This window comes from Periplaneta americana, chromosome 12 (assembly GCF_040183065.1).
Source record: "Periplaneta americana isolate PAMFEO1 chromosome 12, P.americana_PAMFEO1_priV1, whole genome shotgun sequence".
In the NCBI taxonomy this organism is placed as follows: domain Eukaryota; kingdom Metazoa; phylum Arthropoda; class Insecta; order Blattodea; family Blattidae; genus Periplaneta; species Periplaneta americana.
The window spans coordinates 35,594,424-35,620,472 of record NC_091128.1 but is presented as its reverse complement, the minus strand read 5'-3'; the positions used below and the strand labels follow the sequence as shown (position 1 = coordinate 35,620,472).

Sequence of the window (26,049 nt, the reverse complement as noted above, 5' to 3'; positions counted from 1 at the left end):
TCCTCAAACATTTCGTGGTTTGTCTGCATTCTACATTACATGTAATTTATCATATACCGCAAAATTAACGATAATGAAAAATAAAATAAAGCATATTACTTGTTGCTACTATAGATAATATTCATTCAAAGCCCCACAGCATTATCTCCAGGCTTAATGTCCACATGAGTGATTTCTTACTGGTGTCATTATGAGGTTCTAACCTGTCTTCGAATGGCTGCCTAAACAACAATCCTTACTTCGCTGTCGCTGAAGTCAAAGACGCATAATCAAGTATCACATTTAATGTAAGATTTTATATTAGAAATACATTAGAGTGACTTCCTGTCCGTAATGTCTCGATTATGAGGAAAAATTTTCAACAGATATCGCACTTTAATAGCTTCCCTGCTGTCTAAGATGTGCATATCGTAACTGAACTGACACAGAAAAGCACTTCCTAAATACATTATTCAATTAGTCATTTGTATGTCGTCGTGCATGAAGCTTCAGTTTTGAGGATTGCGAGAAACAATTTCCACAAACATCACATTTAAATGGTTTCTCGCCTGTATGTAGGCGTACATGTATTTTAAGGTTCCAAGCATTCGAGAAAGACTTTTTACAAACACCACACTGGAATGGTTTATCGCCTGTATGTCGCCGTGCATGCAATTTTAGACTTGAAAATTGCGAGAAACACATAGCACAGACGTCGCATTTAAATGGTTTCTCCCCAGTGTGTTGGCGTTCATGCATTTTTAAGTTCCACGAATTGGAGAAACACTTTTCACAAAAGTTGCACTTAAAAGGTTTCTCGCCTGTATGTTGCCGAGTATGCGTGTGAAGGTTCCATGAATTGGTGAAATTTCTCTTACATACATCACATTTAAATGGTTTCTCGCCTGTATGTAGTCGTGCATGCAGTTTTAGTTTTGAAGACTGCGAGAAACGCCTTCCACAGGCATCGCATTTAAAAGGTTTCTCGCCGGTATGTACGCGTGCATGCAATTTTAGGCTCCAAGCACTCGAAAAAGACTTTTCACAAATACCGCACTTGTATGGTTTGTAGCCTTTATGTTGCCGTGAATGCGTGTTTAGGTACGAATGATTGGAGAAATTCTTTCCACAGACATCACATTTGAATGGTTTCATCATCAACTCTTCCTCCAATGTGTCCATGTCACATGATCCTGCCTGGAAAGAGGGAAGTGATTATAAGGAATAGATCACCAGCTGGACTAAAGCAGTGAGCTTCTATTCAAGGCTCCAGTACTGGACACCTTATCAATCAATGAAAAATTTTAGTACCAAAAGTCACTACTCGATGCAGATGGTAATGGTGTTCTGTAGTTCTCATCCAGTGTTCTGTAATTCCTGAATTAGGACTATACCATCATACTATTAATCAAAAGTAGAAGATAACCAGCAATATCATTTCTACTGCTACATTTATGATAGCAGTGACTAAGGATCTATTTCTTTCGAATAATAATCCAAGAGGGGGGGTATTTTGATTCAGCTACCAGTATTGTAGGCCACGACCAAGGCTTCTATACACTCAATAGGTTATCTCATTTTTCATTAGCCAATCGAATGGCTAATTGCCTGATGACGCGCGAAGAGTCCATGCTCATTGGTCCTTCATTTTCAAATTGATAGCGACATCAGCATACATTATAAACGTAACTGCCTGAAGTAAAAACATTACAATGGGTATAAATCAATTGTGTACGTATCATGGCATAATATAAATACGTTGAAAGTGTTTATACCGTGTATATAAAAACTGTACTTACATTTGTCACTACATTATTTTTCTGTATTTCTTAACAATTCGTCTACTCTCGGTGTCTGCCATCCGTCATCCATCGAGTTATAACAGTGAGAACTGCTTTTATGGTACGACAATCATGTTAACTTCTTCCTGTAATTTTATTATTTGACTTTTTTTCCTATAGATACAGGTATCTGTTAACATATCATGTGATCAAGAGTTCGAGCCGGTACTGTGGATGGTCCCTAGCATAACTCAGTTGATAAGAGCATTCAGAGCGTAGAGCTGAAGACCTGGGTTCGGTCACCATTGTCAGGGAGAAAATTTTCTTCTAAAATAACATGTGATTCTTCCTGTAATCTCACTGACTGCTGTCGCTTACATGCTGATAGTTAAATAGATGTGTCACCATTCAATGTGACTGTGTTGATTTTGTGACTATCAAGTTCTTTCTATCATCTGGCCCATGCTTGGCCAAAAGTAATGATAGCACTGACTCATTTGAGAAATGGTGCTTAGATACATGACCTTGAGGGGAAGGTTTGAAAGGGAGGCAGCAGTAGGTGCGATAATAAGAGCAGTGGTGGTTATTAATACGATAAACATCATTGGGATGTTATTGTATATTCATTATGTGCACAATCAAAATTAATTAATTATAGATGTTTGAGTAGTATGATAATTATTCTAAATAATTAAAAGTATTCCAAATAAAAGTAAATAATTACCGTATGAATAGTTAGGAGTTCCAAGAGAATGTATTTAAATCATAATCATCGTTACTACGATATAAAAATTAAGCACCTTTTTACGTCCACAAGTTGGAGTGTAACAAAACAAAAGCGGCTGAAATTAGTTCTCCTCAGTTTCAATTGGCTACTTTTTCAAGTAATACCGAATTTAAATCAGGAGTTATGTTGCACACTGCCAACTGTAGGCTAAGTGGTCACAAAGAGTCAGTCCGTTATGCGGGTCTGTATTTGAATTTCACAGTTTTCATTTGTGAAAAGAACTGCTCACAATTATATGTAATTCCAAACGTGGCTTCCACGAAACTGTGAAAGATCGAATATTTCTGGTTTTCTTATATTATACTTACTTACTTAGAAATGGCTTTTAAGGAATCCACAGGTTAATTGCCGCCCTCACATAACCCTGCCATTGCTCGCTATCACACCACATTAGCTCCACTTACCTCAGCTTCACTCTTCACAATGAATGGAGTTTCTTCAACTTTAATATCTGATGTGAGGTCACAAGTTTGGTCTGTGCATTCCATCTTTATGTGAATCATGTGCAGATCAAATAGATTCTTCTCCTATTGAAGAAAGAAACATCATACACGGATAGTCATGATTGCGATTTTCAAATTCATTTCAAATGTTGGAGGTGAATTTTGATCCTGCATATGAGTGTTTGGACATTGCCAGCAGCACAGACGAAAATTGTGGGGGTGGAGAGAATGAAGACTGAATGGGGCTACACTTTAACAAGAGAATATGACGACTCAGGGAGGTCCATGCTTGGATTCTGATGATGACTAACTAACATATAGTATAATGGATGACGGAGATCAATCACAAATGGGATGAAATCATCTGTAAAATGTATCAGTAAAAATTATAGGATAGGTAGGCCTATTTTGTTGTACTAATTAGTACGAACTGAATGTGAAAATATAAAACATACGAAATTATGAAAGAACAACAGAAATGCCTATGGACATTCTATCAGAAATGAAATAAAATTATATGCAGTATCAAAGTCATGCTCAAAGAAGTGCATACATTGTAATGAGCTACCACGAACCAACAATTTGCATTCATAGTATGAGGGACATAAGAATCCAAATATCCACATCAACAAAAGAAAAGTAAAGATTACTACTACTGCAGAGTGAAGAATGAAATGAGTTGCGCATTTTGATAAATTCGAAAGTTTTACATCAGTTAAACTACGGTGTTCTTGTGGATATGACGCTTGAAAATCTCCAAATTCGAGATAATAATGCTTCTATATTACAAATTTTAAGAAATGGGAATCTCGCATTCGCTAAACACTGGGGCTGTGTGTGCAATGTTCAGACATACAGTCATTACAATCAATGGTGGTGGTTATGTCAACAACCAGAAAAGCATTCCCATCTCTTTATAGTACACAGAGTGAACCCTAAGTAACGTCACTGAGTTATTTAAAAGAAAATAGTTCAATGCAATTTTGCTTCTTTGTGCTTCCTTATCGAGAAAAAAATTATTTTATACCAAACATTTCATAGCATATTTTGGGAAAGCTATTGAAATAATTCCCAATAAGCTCAGTCAGTTTAAAAAAGGAGTGTATTATGAAAAGAAATGACTGAATTTTATGTTTGTCCTTTAAATGTGCAGAAATTTGATCCGAACCAATGGAAGTTTTCATTCCGCAACAGAATTTTAAACCCTGCTGCGCTGTGACAACACTGTAAAGCTGCCTGAACAGATGCAGCTCGCGTATGTAAGGAGTGGGTGAAAGATCAGGACTGATTACTACTTTAAAAATTAAAGTGGGAGGTAACTATTTCTAACTGGCTGCAGAAAATGCTTGTAGTACAACAAAAAGAGATTTTTTAAAATCATTAATTACATTTGTGTAATGTAAAATAAGCCTTTTTATTGGCTGTGTTCACCGAATATGTAATTAAAATTAAGTCGAAGAGTTTGAAAATAAAATGTTTGTATAGATCTTGCAAGCAGAGAATACCGATGGAAGGAATGCGAATGAAACAATGCGATAAGGAAGAGCGGGCGACAGAAAGGTCACGACATAGCTTGAATGATATTCAAGAGTACAGTTGGAAGAGAAATGACATCGATAGAATCAGTCTTGCGTTGTGACAGTTACATTACAACTTTAGTTTGTCCCATTGCATGTGAATATGTGTCTTGTATCATATGGTATTATTTCATTTGTAAACATATGTTGCGTGTTTAATTAGCTTCGAATTTTTCTATCGCTACATTCTTTATTTCCACAGCGAAGTCCTCATTTGTTCATCTTCTTGGAAGAAACAGTACTTCCATCGGCTCACACCTCTCCCCCCTTGGCGTGCCTACATACACTCGTCAAAACAGACAGCAACTCTACCATTGCTTTTCGGTAATCATTCCTTGCGCGAGCTATACACCAGCATTATAAACAGTCTTTATCATTAGTGAAAATCGTGCTTAATATGCCACATTATCGTATTAGTGCCATAAAATATTACCATGAGGACTAAAACATAATGAATTCTATTAAGAAAGTATAATTTATTTGTATCATAAAGTTAATATTATAAAACTATTTGCCAGTGCTATAATATTTAATATAGGTATCAAATTTGTCACAGCAATCTCTTTTTTCATAGACCATAATATCAAACTACACATTATTACAAATGTGATGTTATTTCTTTATTAATATTCTTTTATAATACTGTCGTACAAAAAAATAGTGTATGAAACTCATTTATGTTATACAATTGTTAGATTCATAAACGGTATGAAACGAATGTAGTGAGTTCCATAACATTTACTCATGTAATATACTATAACATTATACACTTGTTTCATAATATTGCTACTTTAATTTTGTTCGTTACTTCAACATGAAATATGCATATCATAGTTTTATTTTTTTCCTTTACAGTTTTAAATGTTTTAAAATTTCGTTTTTATAACGTGAAATATACATCAGTAATGTTCATGATCTGTAGAATATTGACTTGAAATGGGAGTGTAGAAATATTTCTTAATCTTATCCATTTCGTTTGAAAGAAGCGTGTCTTATTACCTGTGTTCTCTCAACATTTAATTAAAATTAGGTTATAAAGTTTATTTTAAATTGTCCAAGACTTTTTAAATGCAATGTACATAGTATGATGACACTGACCTTCAATAACCAAGGTAGAGGGATTTGTTCAGAGCAACACAACTCCAGCTGGTTGTAGGGTGCAGTGCTGCAAGTTCTCATAATTCATTCATTTTAAAATGCACGTTTTTATGGAAAACTATTCAAAATATAGCAAAATGCCATTTGACTTTCTTGTTGCTCTTTACTCAAGGAATCACCCACCAGAATTATTGACATTATTTACAGTTCACTCTGTATATGTAATTATACAATATTCCGGATAGTAAGCGACAGAAAATTGCATTTCATCAGGGGCGATTTCTCCGGGCATGCTATGCTTGCTGCGCAAGCCCAATATTTTCGTAGAATGTATATTTCTCAAAATGGCGTTACGGACATTAAAATTTATTTTGGTTTTTGGAATACTGTATAGGCGTAATACCATCCGCAGGTTGCACACCGCAAGTACCACAATGCTTGCTCGTTTCTCAGAGCTACAGGAAAGAAGTAGAAACAGCGAGAATATGATCCGCGCGCAAGTGCCTTCCTCCTTAGTCTGTCCTAGGCGCACATGCTTCTGTTATGTGTTGTTTGAAGCTCTGGTCCAAGAGCTACACCAACGACTATTTAACGTTACACAGAGCGGTATTGACAGTGGGAATGTGCTGTGATTTGCGAGTGCAATGTAATTGTATAAGCAGAATGCATATGTTAGCTGCTGCATGTATTATTAATTCTTAAACATTAATTTGAAGTATTGCAATGAGTTCAGAATTGTGTGTTATTGAAACCCCATTATTAAATCCATTTTCCCGAAGGACTATTCAAGAGAAGACAGACATTATAGAGAATATCTGCGCTCGTTCAGTGCAGCTCAATACAACAATATGCACTGGTTGGCAGGGTCGAAAAAACTAAATAAACTGTTTTGTTAGCCATGTTTGTTATATCGAACTTCTACATCTGATAAGCGAATATGATCCATGACTCATAATGATTTCATAATTATAAAATAAGCTATTTATGTGGGTCTGATTATTTTTATATTATGAATTATTAAATCCTCCCATCTTCCCCTATCAATAAACGAGCAAGCCTAACTGTTGTGACTAGCATTCGCCCCTGCATTTCATAACAATTTTATTTTGTCCATACTAGAGGACTCTGTTTCTGCCCACAAATCAAACGAAACAGTGAAATTAGGGCACTTCAAAACAAAGAAATATGTATTTAATTGTACACGAAAATGTTAATAGTGCTCTCATATGGGATAAACACTGTAGAGATTTTTATATTGATGGCATCTGTTAGACCAGCCCAAAGCAATCCATGAGTGACACTCACCTGAGCTTCAGGCTTCACCATTGGCAAATTAACTGCCACTGGAGTTTCTTCATATTTTATCCCTGATGTGATATCATAGCTGTGGTCTTCGTGCTCCGACTTTATTTGAGTTGATTGAAGATTCAATAAATTAACTTCCTGTAGAAAGAAAAACATAAATAAATGAGCACTATGTATTTTGCAACTAATTTACACTCTGGTTCTATACACAAATGGTTGGCCCCTACTTGCAGTACAGGAGAGAGAGATTAAGGAATTTATGTTTCATCTATGAAAGTGTCAGTAGTTCTTAAATGGAATCCATTTAAGCAAATTTCAATTCTCGTGCTTGGTGACGAATAGGCCTACTTTCTAATCTTTACACATTTATTTTCAAGTGTTTCTATTGTAACAGCATACTTCGGACAATGTTTTTTTTTTTCTCATCGAGAATAGAATCTGTTTCTCGCCTGAGACACGTACAGCATATTTGGTATGTCTACCGAGTCAGATGTAGAAGGTGAATAAGGATTTGACCAACATGGCGCAGTGAAAGTGAGCAGAAATAAAACAAGGCTGGATATTAATTAATATACAGTGTTACTATAAATGATCTTTCCGATTACAAACTTGAATAACTATCATTAGTTAGTTATTTACTTGGTTATTTAACGACGCTGTATCAACTACGAGGTTATTTAGCGTCGATGACATTGGTGATAGCAAGATGGTATATGGCGAGATGAGGCCGAGGATTCGCCATAGATTACCTGGCATTCACCTTACGGTTTGGGAAAACCTCGGAAAAAACCCAACCAGGTAATCAGCCCAAGCGGGGATCGAACCCGCGCCCGAGCGCAACTTCAGATCGGCAGGCAAGCGTCTTAACCGACATCCACGCCGGTGGCTAATAACTATCGTCAGGAGATACTTAGGAACATGATATTGGTATCAATAGAAAGAGAAACTCACATATTTTTTTTGTTATGTAGGTGAACCTGTCGCATATTTATTAATTTATAACAGAAAAATGGCTACAAACAAAGACAGGAGGGCATTTTGCATGCTAGATTTTCACATATCGCAATCTGTTGTCACTGTAGAACGCAATTTTAGAAGAAAATTTGGTGTTGATCCACTCAGTGGGCCCAGTACCGGTATCCGTAAGTGGTATGCTGACTTAAAACGAGGGGATGCATCTGTAAGCAGAAGTCAACCAGTCGTCCATCAGTAAGTGAGGCAAATGTGGAGCGTGTGAGAAAGAGAGTTTCACACGAAGTCCACAGAAATCCAGCGTAAAAGCCGATAGAGAATTAAATATCCCCCAACAAACTGTGTGGAAGATTTTACGGAAACGTTTGAAGCGACACTTAGATGTCAGAAACGAACTGAATACACGACTTCCAAAGAGATGGATTGGACGTGCTGGTCATGAAGATTTAGAATATTTGCATTGGCCTCCACGTTCCCCCGACCTCACTCCTTGTGATTTTTTCTGTGGGGTTTTATAAAACAAGAAGTGTATCAGCCACCATTACCACCTACTATTGAGGATCTTCGTGTCCGCAACACACAGAGGCCACTGCACTAGTGGATGGTCCAATGCTACAACATGTATGGCAGGAAATTGACTACAGACTTGATGTGTGTCGTGTGACACAAGGAGCTCACATTGAGCACCTGTGACTTACTTACGGTTGTGAACCAAATGTTTCTCTTTCTGTTTCATGTTTTCCAGTGAAAAAATTAAAAAATTGTTGGAGTTTCTATTTCTGTTGATACCAATTTCATGTTTTCTAATTTTTGCTGATTAAATAGTAGCACATATGATTTAACCGAATGAATAACAAAAAATATTTGAGTTTCTCTTTCCATTGATACCAATATCATGTTTCTAACTGTCTCCTAACGATAGTTATTCAAGTTTGTAATCGTAAAGATCATTTATAGTAACACTGTATAATAAAATATAAGTAAATAGAAAATACAAACAAATATAAATATAATATATAACAGTAATAATTAAGTAAACAAATTTAACAATTTTTTATTGGGTTGGTGCATAAGTTCGTAGCGTTTTTGTTTCGCGTGTTGGTACTCCGGCTGCTATGGGTTTACTTATTGATTGTCATTTTTTATTCGAAGTTTAGATGTTGTGCTTGAGTTTACATATTGAAGTTTTCATTTTTCCAGGTAGTGAGTAGAGCCATGGACACTAGAAAATGAAGTGTCAAGTAGAGAAAGTGGAACATTTCCGACATATTCTTCTTGTTGAGTTCAATAGAGGGGCGAAAGCAGTGGAGGTGCCTATAAACATTTGTGCTGTGTATGCGGACAATGCTAAAGGAGAGAGCACGGCAAGAAAATGGTTTTCTCGTTTTAAGGAGGGTCGTTTTGACATTAGTGACACTCCACATTCAGGGTTAGATCAAGACCATTTAAACACATTAATCCACAATGATCCGCGTCAATATACCCAATAACTGGCAAATGTGATGAACTGTGACTATTCCATCATTGCGCGACATTTATTGCCACCACCTGAGACGTCTTGCACAAGCAATCCAAGAAAAACGACCAACAAGAATGCGTGAAGAGATGCTACTCCACGATAACGCCGGTCCGCACTCTGCTAACCTTACACAATACACAAATTGTACAACTTCTTCAGTACATAAGATTCATCGATAGAATGTGTATCTAACCAATGTTAAACATGTAATTTTTAACACAGTTCAAATAACTGACTGAAACTGACAATACTTTTAAAAAGTGCCAGCGAAATTGTGTAGCCAGCTTTCAGCAAGCAAGAGGTATGGAGAATCCAACAGGAAACGCGTCAAAAAAGCAACCTCCTGACTTCGTAAGAAATGTCTCAGTGCTTTTTCAGCCTTGGAAAACTCATATCATGCCGCCTCAGTCAGTGAGGTTGGCTCATATCCATCAAAATAGTAAAAATAATATTACCGAATAAAGAACATCAGACTTCATTTATAATTATAGCTCGCGCAAGAAACGATTACCGAAAACCAATGGTGGCGTTGCTGTCTATTTTGACGTGTGTATGTAGGCACGCCAAGGGGGGAGAGATGCGAGCCGATGGAAGTACTGTCTCTTTCAAGATGATGAACAAATGAGGACATCGCTGTGGAAATAAAGAACATAGCAAGAGAAAAATTCAAAGCTAATTAAACGCGCAACATATGTTTACGAATGAAATAATAATACCGTACGATACAAGACACGTATTCACATGCAATGGAACAAACTTAAGTCGTAATGTAACTATCACAAAGCAAGACTGATTCTATCGATGTCATCTCTCTTCCGACTGTAATCTTGAATATCATTCAAGTTATCTCGTGACCTTTCCTCTCGTCCGCTCTTCCTTATCGCAGTGTTTGATTCGCTTTCCTTCCGTCGGTAATCCGTACTTGCAAGACCTATAACGATTAGCTTCTGATTTTGATGGCTACACCCACACCTAGTGAGTCAGACCTAAGTTACCAATTTTGCAATGTATATATGCAAGATGGTACTTGGTGGGATGAGGCCTAGTATTCGACAGATTACCTGACATTCGATTACTGTTGCGGAAAACCTCGGAAAAACCCAATCAGGAAATCAGCGCAAGAGGGAATCGAACCTCTGCCCGAGAGCAACTCCGGATTAGCAGGAAAATTCAATACTGCCTCAGCTATATGGGTGGCTCTCATATAAATTAATCTCACAATTTAAAATTCCAGCCAATATGTTTTTTGTTATTTGCAATTAGTTAATTTTAGGATGCTTCATTAACTGCGATAGTTATGTAGCGTCTTGAGTGAAATTAAAATGATAATGCAAGCGAAATAAGTCCAGGATCCAGTACCGACAGTTGCTCAGCATTTGTTCTTAATGGGATCAACATGTTAAGTGACATTCTCTAGGACAAAAAATAAAAGATTTGCATGTTTAAATACATTTCCATTAATATTTGTACATCGTAATTTAAAACGGAAGAGCTTATTAGTAAGTTCATATAAATTCTAAATATAATTTGAGATATGTATAACTGTTTGTCACATGCTTTAAATGTAGTATGTGGAAAATAAACAATAATTACTGCCAACTCACCTCAGACGAAAGATTCTTTCCTTCTGAGTCAGACTTATCAATTGTTCCTATAGCCAATGGGTCCACCTCAGGTTCCATCTTAATTACATCCATCGCAACTGGAAGAGGTAGTTAAGAAAATACATTTATTTACAGAATGTGCGTTGTTTTTTGTTCATCTCTCTATCCGTTCATCTGTCTATTTAGTTAGTACATTTGTTCGTTTCTTTATTTATGTATTGACTTATTCATTACATATTTTAACAACTCTTTCATACCCATACTAATTATAAATATGCTCGTATTAGATTCTCATAACAATGCCCCCACTGAGTTCAAACTATGACTTCTTATTAAATGGGCAAATTTTGAGATTTCTTGAAACACTCCATAACCATACCAATTACGGTTTATACCTTTACGAGGCTCGAACTCAGAAAATGATCTCACTGGTCTCAACCTATGGTTTGTTACCATATCAGCAAGGATAATTATGTATTACATTTTGACTAATTTTAAACACACTCCTATATATCCATATTAATTCTTTCTAATTTTACAAGGATCCAACTTAGGAAATAATGCCCTTACTGGGTTGAAACTACAGTAGCGTGCAAATTAATCCGAACACGACATATTTTTACATTTTCTGTCATTGTTGGCCTCACAGCTGCTCATACCGCTTTAATTGACATCTGTAGTACGTGTAATTCCATTGTTGAAGGTCTGTCATTATTTTTTTTATAATATGTGACATTTTGCCTGTCGTTTTGTACTTATAAGCATTTCAGTTGTATTGAAGACTTAATACTGCAATCCTGTGTACATTCTGTCGTCTTCACAAATGGATACAACTCCACGAAAACGGTCTAAAATTATAACATTAGCAGAGCATTCTTCTATGACACAGAGGCAAATTGCTGCAGAATGTCATATCGGTTTGGCTACTGTTAATTCGATCATAAAAAGATACAGGGAGACTGGATCCATCACACCCCAGAAAAAAGGAAAGGAAAATGTGGCCGGAAAAGGAAGACTTCACCTGCAGATGATCGTTTAATTGTCAGGAAAAGTAAATTAAATCCTAGACTAACTGCTATCGACTTAACCCGCGAGTTAATGGCTACCACTGGGGCGAATATTCACGTCACAACAGTGCAGCGTAGGCTTTTGGAAGCTGGACGAATGGCTCGTAAGCCTATTAAGAAGCAACTGCTAACCCCTGTTATGTGCAAAAAACGCTTATTGTGGGCAAAATTACATCAACACTGGACAGTGAATGACTGGAAGAATGTACTTTTTTCCGATGAGTCTCATTTCGAGGTCCACGGCCACCGTGTTTCTTACATACGGAAAGGATCCGAAATAGTAACAGCAGCTCATCTCCAACAAGCACCCAAATACCCCCCTGAAGTAATGTTTTGGGGTTGTTTTACACATGAAGGGCCTGGAGCATTAATACCTATCAAGGGAATGATGAATTCTGACAAATATATTCACTTACTGGAAACCAGAATCGTACCCCAGCTACAAAAATCATTTCCGGATGGCAGAGGTGTGTTCCAATAAGACCTGGCACCATGCCATACGTCTCGAAAAACTACAGAATTCTTCAACAAGAAGAATATTCAGGTACTCCCCTGGCCAGGCAACTCACCCGACATCAACCCCATTGAGAACTTGTGGTCAATTTGCAAAAGAAGAATGCAAAAAATGGATTGTTCTACAAAGGAGAAGATGATTTCTGCCCTCATTGGTGTATGGTTTCGCGATGAAGAAATGAAGAATATTTGTGGGAAATTAGTAGAATCCATGCCAAATCGTCTCAGAGCTGTTATTAGGAACAAGGGAGGCCACATAGATTACTGAGGTATGTCTTAGATCCTTTTTTTATCCCGTTTGAGTGTTTTTGCATAAGTAATTACGTTGTTCGGATTAATTTGCACGCTACTGTATGGTTTGTCACTATATAGGCAAGGGTTATTATGTAAGTGTATACACTGCAACATTTTTTTAACCACTACTTAATGGCTAGACCCGCAGCACTTAAGCAACCAGTATATCTTGGTAATTCTCCAGAAATGCTACATCAATGCCGCACATAGCCCCCCCCCACCACAACAAGCATAAGAGTTGTGGGATGGAGAAGATGTATAGTGTGGGGAAAAACACACATGGCGGAGAGAGTGGAATGACGACAACGACCTTCTTCATTTATAATAATTTATTGTTATTGTTCTGGCTTCACATAAGCCTCCACAATTTTTGTTTTTCAGAACATAATGCTGTACATCATGAACAGCAACTCAAATATAAGTTACTTCGGAATATGTATTATATGACTTTCTTGTGTTAAATTTTATCGTACCTGGTTTACATATTTCGACCTGTTATTGGTCTTCTTCAGAACTGAAGAAGAAGACCAATAACAGGTCGAAACATGTAAACCAGGTACGACAGAATTTAACACAAGAAAGTCATAATTATAATAAATATTCCGAAGTGATACAATGTTAAAAGTTGTGTATAAGTTACTGTATAAGTTACTGCTGTACTATTTTACATTAAAATATATTTTGGAGTCCTGTGTTTAGGATACGTTGCTGGATTATAACTTCTAAGATTTGAAATATATTTGTTTTCTATTTCCTTAACAGTATGATAAAACTGTTTTGAAACTATTCTGGTATATTCTGGTATAGTTGATATTTCAAGGTCATCATGCATTTGAACTTCAGTTGTATAAAAATCATATTTATTGATAATTCATAATGCCTTATTTTGAACAACCTGCAAGTGATGCATAATAGCTCAGGGAGCAAACCCTCATTCAGGAGCCGCATATATCATTTGGCTGCTTATGTACACTTTGCATAATGTCATTTTACTTTTCAAGGATAAATTTACACTTAATAGAAGTGGCATAAGTTGTTTCAGACGATTTAGTGCTGTATACTTATTTTTTAATATATGATCTTTCCAATTTAGACGTGGGTGAAGAAGAATGCCCAAATATTTAATTTTCAGTACATATGCTACCGGTATTCTAAATTTATGGAGCATTAGCAGTGGTGGTGGCATTAGTCAACATTTAGTAAGGATAATAGCATTTGACTTCATATTGTTAGTTTAAACTTCGAGGTTTTTGCCCACTTATCTATAACTGAAGATGTTGCTGTACAGCTCTATATACAGCTAGTATATTTACTTTTCGGCTGAAGATGACAGTGTCATCAGCATACATAGCCAATAGGGTGGTATTATGATGAGGAATATCTGATGTATATAAGCTGTAGAACATGGGAGCCATCACTAAACTTTGAGGAACACCCGCTGAAATATGTTTAATTGGAGAGTATGCCTTATGTACTCTGACTCTGAATTTACGATTAGAGAGAAAAGAAGAAATGATGGATATGATATTATCCGGGATTTGTAGAAGGATGAGCTTTGATATGAGGCCATTGTGCCAGATTGTATTGTATGCTTTCTCAATGTTTAAAAAGGCAGCAATTGTACTATATTGATAGTGAAAACCTCTGGTCATATATTCAGTGATTCGTGTCAGTTGATGTACTGTAGACCTGTTCGGCATAAATCCAAATTGTTCATCAGGGATAATGTGTCGAGATAAGATTTTTCAGAGAGTCTGTTAAGTATAATTCTTTCATATATTTTCCCCATGTTATTTAGTGAACTAATCGGTCGATGATTGTTAACAAGTTGTGGTTATTTTCCAGGCTTAGGAAAAGTAACAATAGTTGTTTCCATCCATATTTGTGGGAAGTAGAGGAATTGTAGAGCAAAATTTATAAGGATGGTTAAATGTGCAATTATGTCACCAGGAAGATTCTGTAACATGTGGTTTGTGATACCATCTGGGCCAGGAGTCTTGTTAGAATTTGATTTCTTAATATATTTGCGAACCTCTGAAACAGTGGCAGGCTGTAGGGGAGAGTGGTCCACCTTGAGACAGGAAAATTTGTTAATTTTTTTTACATTAATGTTTGAAGTGGATATTGACAATTATCTGTGAACAATGTTCGAGCATTATTACATTTTATAATTTATCTTAAAAATTTGTGCTAATGATAATGATTTTCAGATTACAAGCTGATTTGTATAAAGTGGCAAAATGTCTCGTAGTGGACCAAAGTGTTCCACCTTGAGACAGTGACAGTTCCACAATGAGACACTTTATTTTCTGATAGATTAATATAATTATGATATCAAAGAAGTGACATATATGACTTCTACAAACATCAGATGAGTATATATATATAGGCTACATAGTCTGTTTATGTGTGATGGAGTCATTGAATGTTACCAGCAAACTCGATGCTGCCTTTTTGTCTGACCACAAGTTGATGGCGTTGGCAAAATCATTGTAATTTCAGTTTTATTAACCAATGCTTCATCTGGCACTTCTGGAGAAATGAAACTGTTCCTATATTAGCACTTCTCCTTGGAAATGAAACACTGTAATTCTTAGTGCTACGAGAGAGCACTTTTCCAACATGAAAGAAATGTTTCTCATTAACTTGAAATTTTATAAGAACAAAGTCATTCACATCTGCTTCTTCGGTTGTTGATCCATTGGTGACAGAGAATGTTCAATTTCGAAGTCCCTTCCAGAAGATGAATGGTCAGAATTTGCTACATCTATCTCTTGAGAGGGACCAGATGTCTTCTGTGTAACTTTTTTCCTTCATCATTACATTCTTCTTTTTCTGTTTTAATTATTTCTCTGCCTCCTTTCCAGTTCTTGTTTTTATGGGAGTCTTCTTAAGATAGCATGCCTGTGTCTGGAATGACAATCACATTTATCTGCTGCCCTATGAATGCTGATGTTTTTTTCTAGAACAAGTTTTACAGCATATTTCATACTTTCGGCTGTCAAGGACCTTTATTTATTTTCATTTTACGATTTTTAGCCATGAAATATCAATATGTAATTATACATAATTTATCGTATTAACGTGGTCCACAATGAGACAGCGATGTAGTAGTGTCTCATTCTGCCCCACAATACTTCATACAATACAACAGGTCGTAGTAAACTTCCTAAGACAAGTTAGGTGCTTTTGATTACGGTAATTTGTAGCAAATGAATATGTACTTGACCTGGAATAAATCACATTTTTCTTACTTGACTGAACAGACAACTAGACACTTCAACTGCTGAGGCAAAAAATTTACATACACACTGGAAAATGGCGAAATGTTTACTAAGACGAGAATGTGAAGGTAATCGATTCGATATCTTGAAAACTTACTACCTAATAGTTCCTGTAGGCTGCCACAAGGGTGAGCCACTTGTAAACCATTCAGATTTTAGAGGGAATGTCTCATTTTGTAACATGTCTCATTCTGGACCACTATCCCCTATCTGTATTATATGCTGTTTGTTTGAAATAATTTACTAATCTCTGTACTGAGCGATGGTATATTTCATAATGATGGTAAGGCTGATGAGGTTTGAAGACATTCCCAAGTTCATTTGCTATAACACCTGCTTTTTCATCACCAGATTATAAAAGGCCGGTACTGCTTGAAATTGGGAAATTAGCATACTCCTTAGGTTTTGTAAGTCTACGACTTATTTTCCAGGGCGTAATGGACTCCTGTGTTAATTTATCAGAATCATCTACAAACTTTGTTGCCCTCACATATAAAAATTGTTTTTCAATTATTGTTTTTGTGATTTGATTTCATTTTATTTTATCTGCAGGATCGCAATATAGTTGCCATCTTTTACGAAGTTGTTTCTTCTGTAGCAGCAGTAGTTTATTCACAATAAAGATTTTTACAACGATATTAGACTCTTATTACTTATACAGAGGTATGAAAATTATTAGAATAATCTTATTTTAAAGGTTTTTTAATAGTTCCTTCACAAATATTCATTGAATTGATAAATATTGGTATATAATATTACTATACTGATGTAGGATATATTTACTACTAACAATGCCGGAAAGCATTGTTGTACATTGGTATTTTTCTTATTTTACAATTGTTATGGGAATTCAGAAATTATTATATTATGTTGGCGGAATTGGAAACATAAAAAATTAATTAAGAAATGCTTTAAACAAATTGTTCTTTGCGTTTACATTGTTGTGAAGGTTCAAATGAACGTATACATCTGGTTTGTGCATATAATTTTTTATGTTTCCAATTCCGCCAACATAATATACCGGTAATAATTTCTGAATTCCCATAACAATTGTAAAATAAGAAAAATACCAATGTACAACAATGCTTTCCGACATTGTTAGCAGTAAATATATCCTACATCATTATAGTAATATATACCAATATTCATCAATTCAATTAATATTTGTGAAGGAACTATTAAAAAACCTTTAAAATTAAGATTATTCTAATAATTTTCACACCTCTGTAACTCATGATTTTTAATTATTTTAATTTGTTGTTGTGTTTATCACAGTGAATACTATATTGAACTTACGTTTTAGATATCGTTACAACATTTGAATATCTGATGATGCCTTACAGGCGAAAACCTTCGTATATTTTTCTTTAGTAAGATGTAGGCTATTACCAAATATTTATTTGCAACAAATGATAAATTATATGATGAGAAACTTCAAATATATTCATAACCTTAAACGATATTTATTTTCAAGTATCTGTGACTGTGACAATTAAATATCTGTGACTTTTATCGGTGGTTTTATCACACCGGTATTTTTATAATACCGTATTGATAAGAAGTAAGCAAAATATGTATTAATTACACCGCTATTTTATCACACCGATGCAATTAACAGAAACTGTTAAAGAGCAGTGAAATGTAAATACGATTTCTCTATACATGTCACACATCGCTGATTGATATGGGAAAATCCAACAAATAAACGCAAAAACTGGAGAATTTGCTACGGTAACTTTGAACCGTCCATCTGGGGACAGAGAAGCGTTTTGGCCTGCAGGACGATCGGGGGATAGATAAATCCGCTGACTTTATAACCATATTTGAGAAATGTTCTAGTACAGAGTCCACACTTTCATGTCCGTTATCATCGAATGATAAGGATTCCGAGAATCCGACCCAGTCCGCCTTTTTAATGACCCAGTTCGGAGAGCGAAATTTCCTCGGGACGTAAAGCGGACATACGCATTCGGATGGGGTAGTGGTCACTACCATGTAGGTCGTGAATCACAGACCATTCGAAATGCGTGGACAAAACTGGGAGATACCGGTACCTAACATGGAATGTTATGTTTTATTTAACGACGCTCGCAACTGCAGAGGTTATATCAGCGTCGCCGGATGTGCCGGAATTTTGTCCCGCAGGAGTTCTTTTACATGCCAGTAAATCTACTGACATGAGCCTGTCGCATTTAAGCACACTTAAATGCCATCGACCTGGCCCGGGATCGAACCCGCAACCTTGGGCATAGAAGGCCAGCGCTATACCAACTTGCCAACCAGGTAGACCCTAACATGGAGAAAGTACCGTAAGCCAAAGATAGATGTGTTGCTTCCCCTGAATTTTGGGTGATTTAGGGCAATCTGTGACATTTTTTCTCATATATCTTTGGCATGGTGTTTTTTGGTTTGAAGAATCATGTAAATTTATCGACAACACTGCAAGGAAATGAGGCAATTTTGAAACAATTTTGGAAGAATGTACTTACTGTATGTAACTGATTTCAGTGTTCAGTGCTAAAATAAAAACAAAATCAAAGGTTTGCACTTGTCTAGTAAAACTTCAACATGTACAGCGAGTATAGAGATCGTGACAGCCGTGACTGCAGATATGTACGGTAGAGGAATAGGACTCACAAGCGTTGCTTCAAGTGAACGAGTTATATTAATACTTATATTACTATAGTCAGTGATATCAACACCATTAGAGCTCACGCTATGAAGTGGCTGTGTACTTTTGATGAGCGCTTCCTGTGCGTACCGCACCACCATTGGTTGGTGTGTCACCATTTTTTGTTTGGTCATAGAGAAGCAGAACGTGCTGTGTTTAACACGTGCTAACATTTTCAGTGTAGTGTGAAAGATCTTTTTAATGCTGGAACAATGCCAGCTGTGTGTTCGGCATACAACTGCAGACACAGAAGCAACAAAACAAAAAATATATCTTATTTTAAGTAAGGGCGTAAGCTTTATAAATCATTCTTTTAGTGTACTGGTATATAGTGCGTCCGCAAACTCACTCCGCGGCGAGAAGACTGCGATGTATACGCTAAGCTAGGGGCTCTAGTTATGTTGGTAGGTAGGATTCACCGCTAGCGGCTGCAGTTATGTTGGTAGGTAGGATTCACCGCTAGCGGCTGCAGTTATGTTGGGAGGTGGGATTCACCATTAGCGGCTGCAGTTATGTTGGGAGGTGGGATTCACCATTAGCGGGTGCGGTTATGTTGGGAGGTAGGATTCACCGCTAGCGGCTGCAGTTATGTTGGGAGGTGGGATTCACCATTAGCGGCTGCAGTTATGTTGGGAGGTGGGATTCACCATTAGCGGCTGCAGTTATGTTGGGAGGTGGGATTCACCGTTAGCAGGTGCAGTTATGTTGGGAGGTGGAATTCACAGCTAGCGGCTGCAGTTATGTTGGGAGGTGGAATTCACCATTAGCAGGTGCAGTTATGTTGGGAGGTGGAATTTACCGTTAGCGGGTGCAGTTATGTTGGGAGGTGGAATTCACCGTTAGCAGGTGCAGTTATGTTGGGAGGTGGAATTCACCGTTAGCAGGTGCAGTTATGTTGGGAGGTGGGATTCACCGTTAGCGGGTGCAGTTATGTTGGGAGGTGGAATTCACCATTAGCGGGTGCAGTTATGATGGGAGGTGGAATTCACCATTAGCAGGTGCAGTTATGTTGGGAGGTGGGATTCACCATTAGCGGGTGCAGTTATGTTGGGAGGTGGGATTCACCATTAGCGGGTGCAGTTATGTTGGGAGGTGGGATTCACCGTTGGCAGCTGCAGTTATGTTGGGAGGTGGGATTCACCGTTAGCGGGTGCAATTATGTTGGGAGGTGGAATTCATCATTAGCGGGTGCAGTTATGTTGGGAGGTGGGATTCACCATTAGCGGCTGCAGTTATGTTGGGAGGTGGGATTCACCGTTAGCGGATGCAGTTATGTTGGGAGGTGGAATTCACCGTTAGCGGGTGCAGTTATGTTGGGAAGTGGAATTCATCATTAGCGGGTGCAGTTATGTTGGGAGGTGGGATTTACCGTTAGTGGCTGCAGTTATGTTGGGAGGTGAGATTCACCATTAGCGGGTGCAGTTATGTTGGGAGGTGGGATTCACCGCTAGAGGCTGCAGTTATGTTGGAAGGTGGGATTCACCGTTAGCGGCTGCAGTTATGTTTGGTGGTGGGATTCACCGCTAGCAGGTGCAGTTATGTTGGAAGGTGGGATTCACCGTTAGCGGGTGCAGTTATGTTTGGAGGTGGGATTCACCGTTAGCGGGTGCAGTTATGTTGGGAGGTGGGATTCACCGCTAGAGGCTGCAGTTATGTTTGGAGGTGGGATTCACCGCTAGCAGGTGCAGTTATGTTGGAAGGTGGGATTCACCATTAGTGGCTGCAGTTATGTTGGGAGGTGGGATTTAACATTATTACAATTAAAACAGTAAGTAAAATATACTGTACTCACCATTATTATAGTAAGTGCTGGAAGTATTGTCCTCTTTCTTGAAGGCATAGTTCCACCCGTTTACATTTATTTGCTAACATTTTTACCAATGTTTCATGTGTAATCTAATGCATATTTATCTCAGTCTTAAGTTCCTCTAGTGTCTTTGGGTTATTTCGATACACAAATGATTTAGCCGCACCCCAAAGGAAATAGTCGGGTGGAGTCAAATCCGGAGACCGTGGGGGCCATAGTCCTTTTGTAATTATTCTGTCTCCAAAGAATTCCTCTAAACGTCGTAGGGCCTGGTGTACCGTATGAACAATAGCGTTGTCCTGTTGAAAAAATGAATGATTGGTCTCATTTTCATTCAGCAGGACAATAAATGGATAAATGATCTAGGAACAATAGACATCTGAAGTTACGGTAGTATCGTAAATGATCGGCCCTATAATTCGCGCTGTGTATGGCAATCCAGACACCTATTTTCTGTGCGTGCAATGGCGTTTCTCTTAAGGCATGTGGATTTCTGATCACAAATTCTTCAATTTTGGGAATTAAGGAAGCCGGATAGGTGAAACCAAGCCTCATCAGTGAAAAAGGTTCGATCTAAAACATCAACTCCATGTCGATTTACAAATCGCTGAAACCATTCACAATACGCTTTTCTTTTCGCATGGTCAGTACCTTGTACTTGTTACAGTAATTTTATACGGATACAAATTAATTTATTTGGTTATGGCCTTATGTGCTGTCGTACGAGAGACGTTAGCCTCTTGTCATAATTTTCTCACTGATTTTGTGGGACTCCACAACATGGATGTCCGAAATGTCGTCAAGCTTCCATTCTGTTAAAATTGTTGACCTACCAGTTCGTGATGCATGATGAACTGAATCTGTTGCACGAAATGTGCTAATTAAATCGCGCACAGTATCACTATGTGGACACCTCGAAACAGGAAAACGCAAACGAAATTTCAGCCTCACATTTTTCGTAAAGTTGCTACCATCACGGAAAACCTCTTCCACTAAAACCACTTTCTCTTCAATAGTAAGCATTTTCACCACATTAAGCTTACACAAGAACTAGACAAGAACACAACTTAAAGCATAAACGCACAGGAACTCACTGTCAACTGTTGGCAATACTGTTATGATCGACTCCAATATTGTACCCTCCTCCACTAACTCCACTCAAAGGTCAACACTTTTTTTTTAGTTGGTTATTTTACGACGCTTTATCAACATCTCAGGTTATTTAGCGTCTGAATGAGATGAAGGTGATAATGCCGGTGAAATGAATCCGGGGTCCAGCAGGTCAACACTGAACACGTGTGAATGATTTTGCTGCCAACTTAAAACTTCCCTCTTGGAGATCCAGCGTCTGTCCTCGCTGCAGAGTGAGTTTGCAGAGACATTCTAGTATACAGTATATACTAATTCTATGTAGGCCTATACAATGTTGTAAGCTTTTCACGAAGATCCTTACATAATGAAAAACCATCAATATCGGTACAAAATGCACTACATTTTCTGCTGCGATTGTTCATGAAGTAACTAAGAGTAATATGATGATATGACATAAGCTACTTCACAAATTTGGTTCAGTTTCACATACTGTAATGTGGTTATTACAATAAGATGAGAGAGAAACATATTCTCAATTTTTGCAGTTATAAGTATACTTTATCCAATTCTTCTCGCGACCATGGCTTTTTTTCATAGTAAACACTTTTTCCTTGAATAATTCTTTTTTATCCTTCAATAGATTCTTCAATTTCTCCAACTTAATCCACGTCATTGAAAATGGCGAATTTCAGCAATATAGTACCTCCTTCACCGAGCGAGTTGGCTCAGGCGATAGCTTTTGAGACTCGTATTCGGGAGGTCCTGGGTTCAAAGCCTGTGGCCAACCAACCTGACTGGGATTTTTCATGGTTTCCTTCAGTCAGAAAGGCAAATGTCGGATTGTAAATTTACATGACATGGTTCATCATCGCCTCAATCACAAATATCACAAAACATTAATCAAAATCGGCCCACACCTGGGGAGTAACGGTTAGCGCGTCTGGCCACGAAACAAGGTGGCCCGGGTTCGATTCCCGGTCGGGGCAAGTTACCTGGTTGAGGTTTTCTCCGGGGTTTTCCCTCAACCCAATATGAGCAAATGCTGGGTATCTTTCGGTGCTGGACCCCAGATTCTTTTCACCAGTATTATCACCATCATTTCATTCAGACGCTAAATAACCTCAGATGTTGATAAAGCGTCGTAAAATAATCTACTTAAAAAAATATTTAAAAAATTAATCAAAATCTATTATCAGTCACATGAACACAAGCCATCTACAGCACACAATAGAAACAGGAACTCAACAATAGTAACAACGGCCTACTGGTATACCCACAGATTGTGAACACATGACGTGACCAAAGATGTTAAACCGTATATAAAAAACCTCCTTCAGCAAGTTCTTGGAGATGAAACTACATTACATTGTGACGAGCTAGCCACTTCATTAAGTCGCAAGACACGTAAGTAATAGGCCTACTTAATGAAGTCCCAAGTCCACGTACTGGTATTTTAAATTTGTTTGATAGAAAAAAAGGCTGATACGGGTGGTCTGAAACACCTGGTGTGTGTGTGTGTGTGTGTGTGTGTGTGTGTGTGTATGTGTGTGTATACTTAATTATAGCCCCAATGCATTGCTATACCAGTGATTATTACATAGGCCTACAGAAATCTGTTTCCCTTTGTAAATGATACTAAATAGTAACAAAAATCAGATCCAGTCCATTCCGATGATTTTGGAAGTAAAAATCGTTAATTTGTATGGGATTTTTTTTTTTATGGATATGAAAGTTATACCAACTTGTAGTCTATGAAAATATGTTAATATGTTAGTTGATTTGAAAATAGGCCTCGGCTAACTTTCAACCTAAAGTAAGGGAATGGATTGTTTGTTCGTTTATTCAAAGTTTAGGCTACATAAATATGTTTTTGGATATTTCAGATTTCCACTAAAAGACAATAAACTGACAAAACAGTGGGTTATTGCAATGAAGAGGGACAAGTGGCACCCCACAAAACATAGTTGTTTGTGTTCAGCACACTTTGAAGAGAAGTATATGTATAGAACTAACGATAAGAGGTGCCTGTTAGCTAAGGCAGTACCGAAAATATTTTCCTTTCCTATACATATGCAAAAAAAGCAGACACATAGACCTCCACCTAGGAGACGCAGTTACCAAGAAACAACCATCAGTGCAGAACCAGAGCTAACCGATACATCGTGTAATACTTCTGGTGAGTGTTTTGTATAGTCCTAATTATTTCATCCCTTCTTAGTACTTTTGTTCCATACAGTGGATATTAGAGGATCTGATTTTCATTCTAATTTTTGTTATGATTTTTCAGACTATGTACGTGCAAACAGAGGCAGAGAGAATGACCATAATTATTGTTTACCTAGCCACCGAAAAATGAAAAAGACGCATGACCAACCACTTGACAAGATAAAAAATCTGAAAAAGACTTGTAAAAACGTTCGTCAAAGTGCTAAACGACAAAAAAGAACGGTTTCCAACTGCCGAAGGCCTCAACAAGAGACTTTGTGAATTTGGAAGCAGCATGCTTAATCCACCAGCGGTATGGTGAAGAAGATTGACTCTAGTAGTACTGTGGGCTTTGATAACTACTAACAATAATATTTATAAACTATTCATGATATATGGAGTTTAACTTTTCACAATTGTTCAATGGTCTTTAAAGATCATGTTCACTATAAAAAAATAACAATACCAAAAATATCAATACAATAAAAATATGTTTACATTTTAGTGTAATTTTAATTACGGATTTGTCAGTTCAAATATTTTTTCTGACTTAAGACCTATACACTGTCGACACAAAGGGTTGATATGTTCCATGCACAAACAAACATTGAACTTCACACAATAGTAACGGAATTTGTGATCCTTGCCTTGGAGGCAGTATAGACAGTGCCTCAATATTGATTGTCTTTTTGCTGCTGGCTTTTCCCTGCTGGGAACATCGCTACAAGCTTTGTAACTCTTATGATCAGTTCCCATTGCAAATTTGAAAGCTGGAATCCTTTGTTGATCTGTCCTTTCACTAGATCTAAGGAAAGGTTCTTCAAAAGCATCCTCCTTCTTGACTGCTGCTCACAACTTTTTGCATCATAAATTACTTTTGCAAAATATTCCCGCGATATTCATTAACACATGAAATACAGTCATTGGCCTTCTGCTGTTTCTACCTACATTATAAGTCGCAGACAACTCGTCTACAACATCAACACCTCTTTTATTTTTATTGTAGGAAGTATTAATTTCTGATTTGGCTTTGTCTCCAGTAGATGAATCAGTGCTTGCATCGTCATATATCAGTCCTCTGTATCTCAGACAGAATCGATTGACTAATCTTCCTCATTTAGCTATAACCTTATACTATCTACTGATCACTGCTACTCACCGAAGGATAAAATATGGTTTTGAATAACTGCGCAGAAAAATTGGTACTGTAGACAAGTTACACCAACCAGAAACAGAACCAGATCTAGCTTGATGAGTAACAACGATGTCATCACCATGCCATAGAGAGAGTAAATAAATCATCCATGTTATTGCTATGTAAAAAAATATGAAAATACTTGTAATAATTTACACTGAAGCACAAACTTCATGAGATGTAACTGATTTCGTGGGGTTTGAGATACCCGAAGCACTTTTGAACTTGTCACATTGAACACTGAAAGAAAACTAAATGTCTTAAACTTGCTCAGGGCATCTGTTAGGGGACTACCCGCACCTATACCAAACAATGACCAATTGCTTACACAGTTTTCTATGAATTGATTAAAATATTTTAAAGGGGTATGACATACAATACCATTGGCGGATTAACAATTTGTTGGCACAGAAAGTGATGCATTGGGTTCGGCACATACGCTCGTACAAGAACACGCTCTCAGCCCACAAATATGCATTGTGGTAGGAGGAATTTCTCAAACCTCAAGAGAACGGTGCTTAGTGGATAAGTCCGTCCATTCTGCTTATGTAACAAACTGTAAGCCTTGGACATGGACTGTTCTGCCAACTCTAGCAGTATATCCTCATCAGACATTGTCCCAAGCATACATATGAACCAACGAGTTAGAAGAGAGATTATAGAGTGGCTATTGCACCGCCATGTTTGAAGAAAATTTAAAGAGCGTCCGCCATTAAAATAAGCGCCTAAAACAAAGTGGGCGTGACAATAAGTAAGGTTGGAATCAAGAAGCTGTCAAAAGTCCGTTTGCATAAATAATCAGTAAACTGAAATGGAAAAACCTAGTATTTCGTCAAAAACTTGACTTACAGGCTAG

The 26,049-nt window shown here is 37.3% G+C and overlaps 1 protein-coding gene and 1 long non-coding RNA gene across 9 annotated transcripts in view; one reads left to right on the top strand and one right to left on the bottom strand.

Annotated features, from left to right (window-relative positions):
- LOC138710254 (zinc finger protein 235-like) overlaps positions 1-26,049 on the bottom strand; it is a 65,106-nt gene that overhangs the window by 13,460 nt on the left and 25,597 nt on the right. For 4 of the 6 annotated variants that reach the window (XM_069840961.1, XM_069840960.1, XM_069840965.1 and 1 more), the window contains 3 exons: positions 11,066-11,163; positions 6,971-7,108; positions 2,952-3,074 (listed from right to left, as the gene is read on the bottom strand). In XM_069840961.1, coding sequence (XP_069697062.1) covers positions 2,952-3,074; positions 6,971-7,108; positions 11,066-11,158 — 354 coding nt within the window. In that variant the 5' untranslated portion in view covers positions 11,159-11,163. Of the gene's footprint in view, positions 1-2,951; positions 3,075-6,970; positions 7,109-11,065; positions 11,164-18,712; positions 18,812-26,049 lie in introns of those variants that run through there. The other 2 variants (XM_069840963.1, XM_069840964.1) reach the window with 2 other exon arrangements.
- On the top strand, positions 18,769-24,514 carry LOC138710264 (uncharacterized). Of its 3 annotated transcripts, none has more exons than XR_011335192.1 (4): positions 18,769-19,177; positions 22,990-23,197; positions 23,677-23,969; positions 24,081-24,514. It is a non-coding gene; the product is annotated as an uncharacterized lncRNA (long non-coding RNA). The 3 variants fall into 3 exon arrangements; XR_011335193.1 differs by having other exon boundaries at positions 18,783-19,177; positions 23,073-23,197; XR_011335194.1 differs by lacking the exon at positions 22,990-23,197 and having other exon boundaries at positions 18,796-19,177.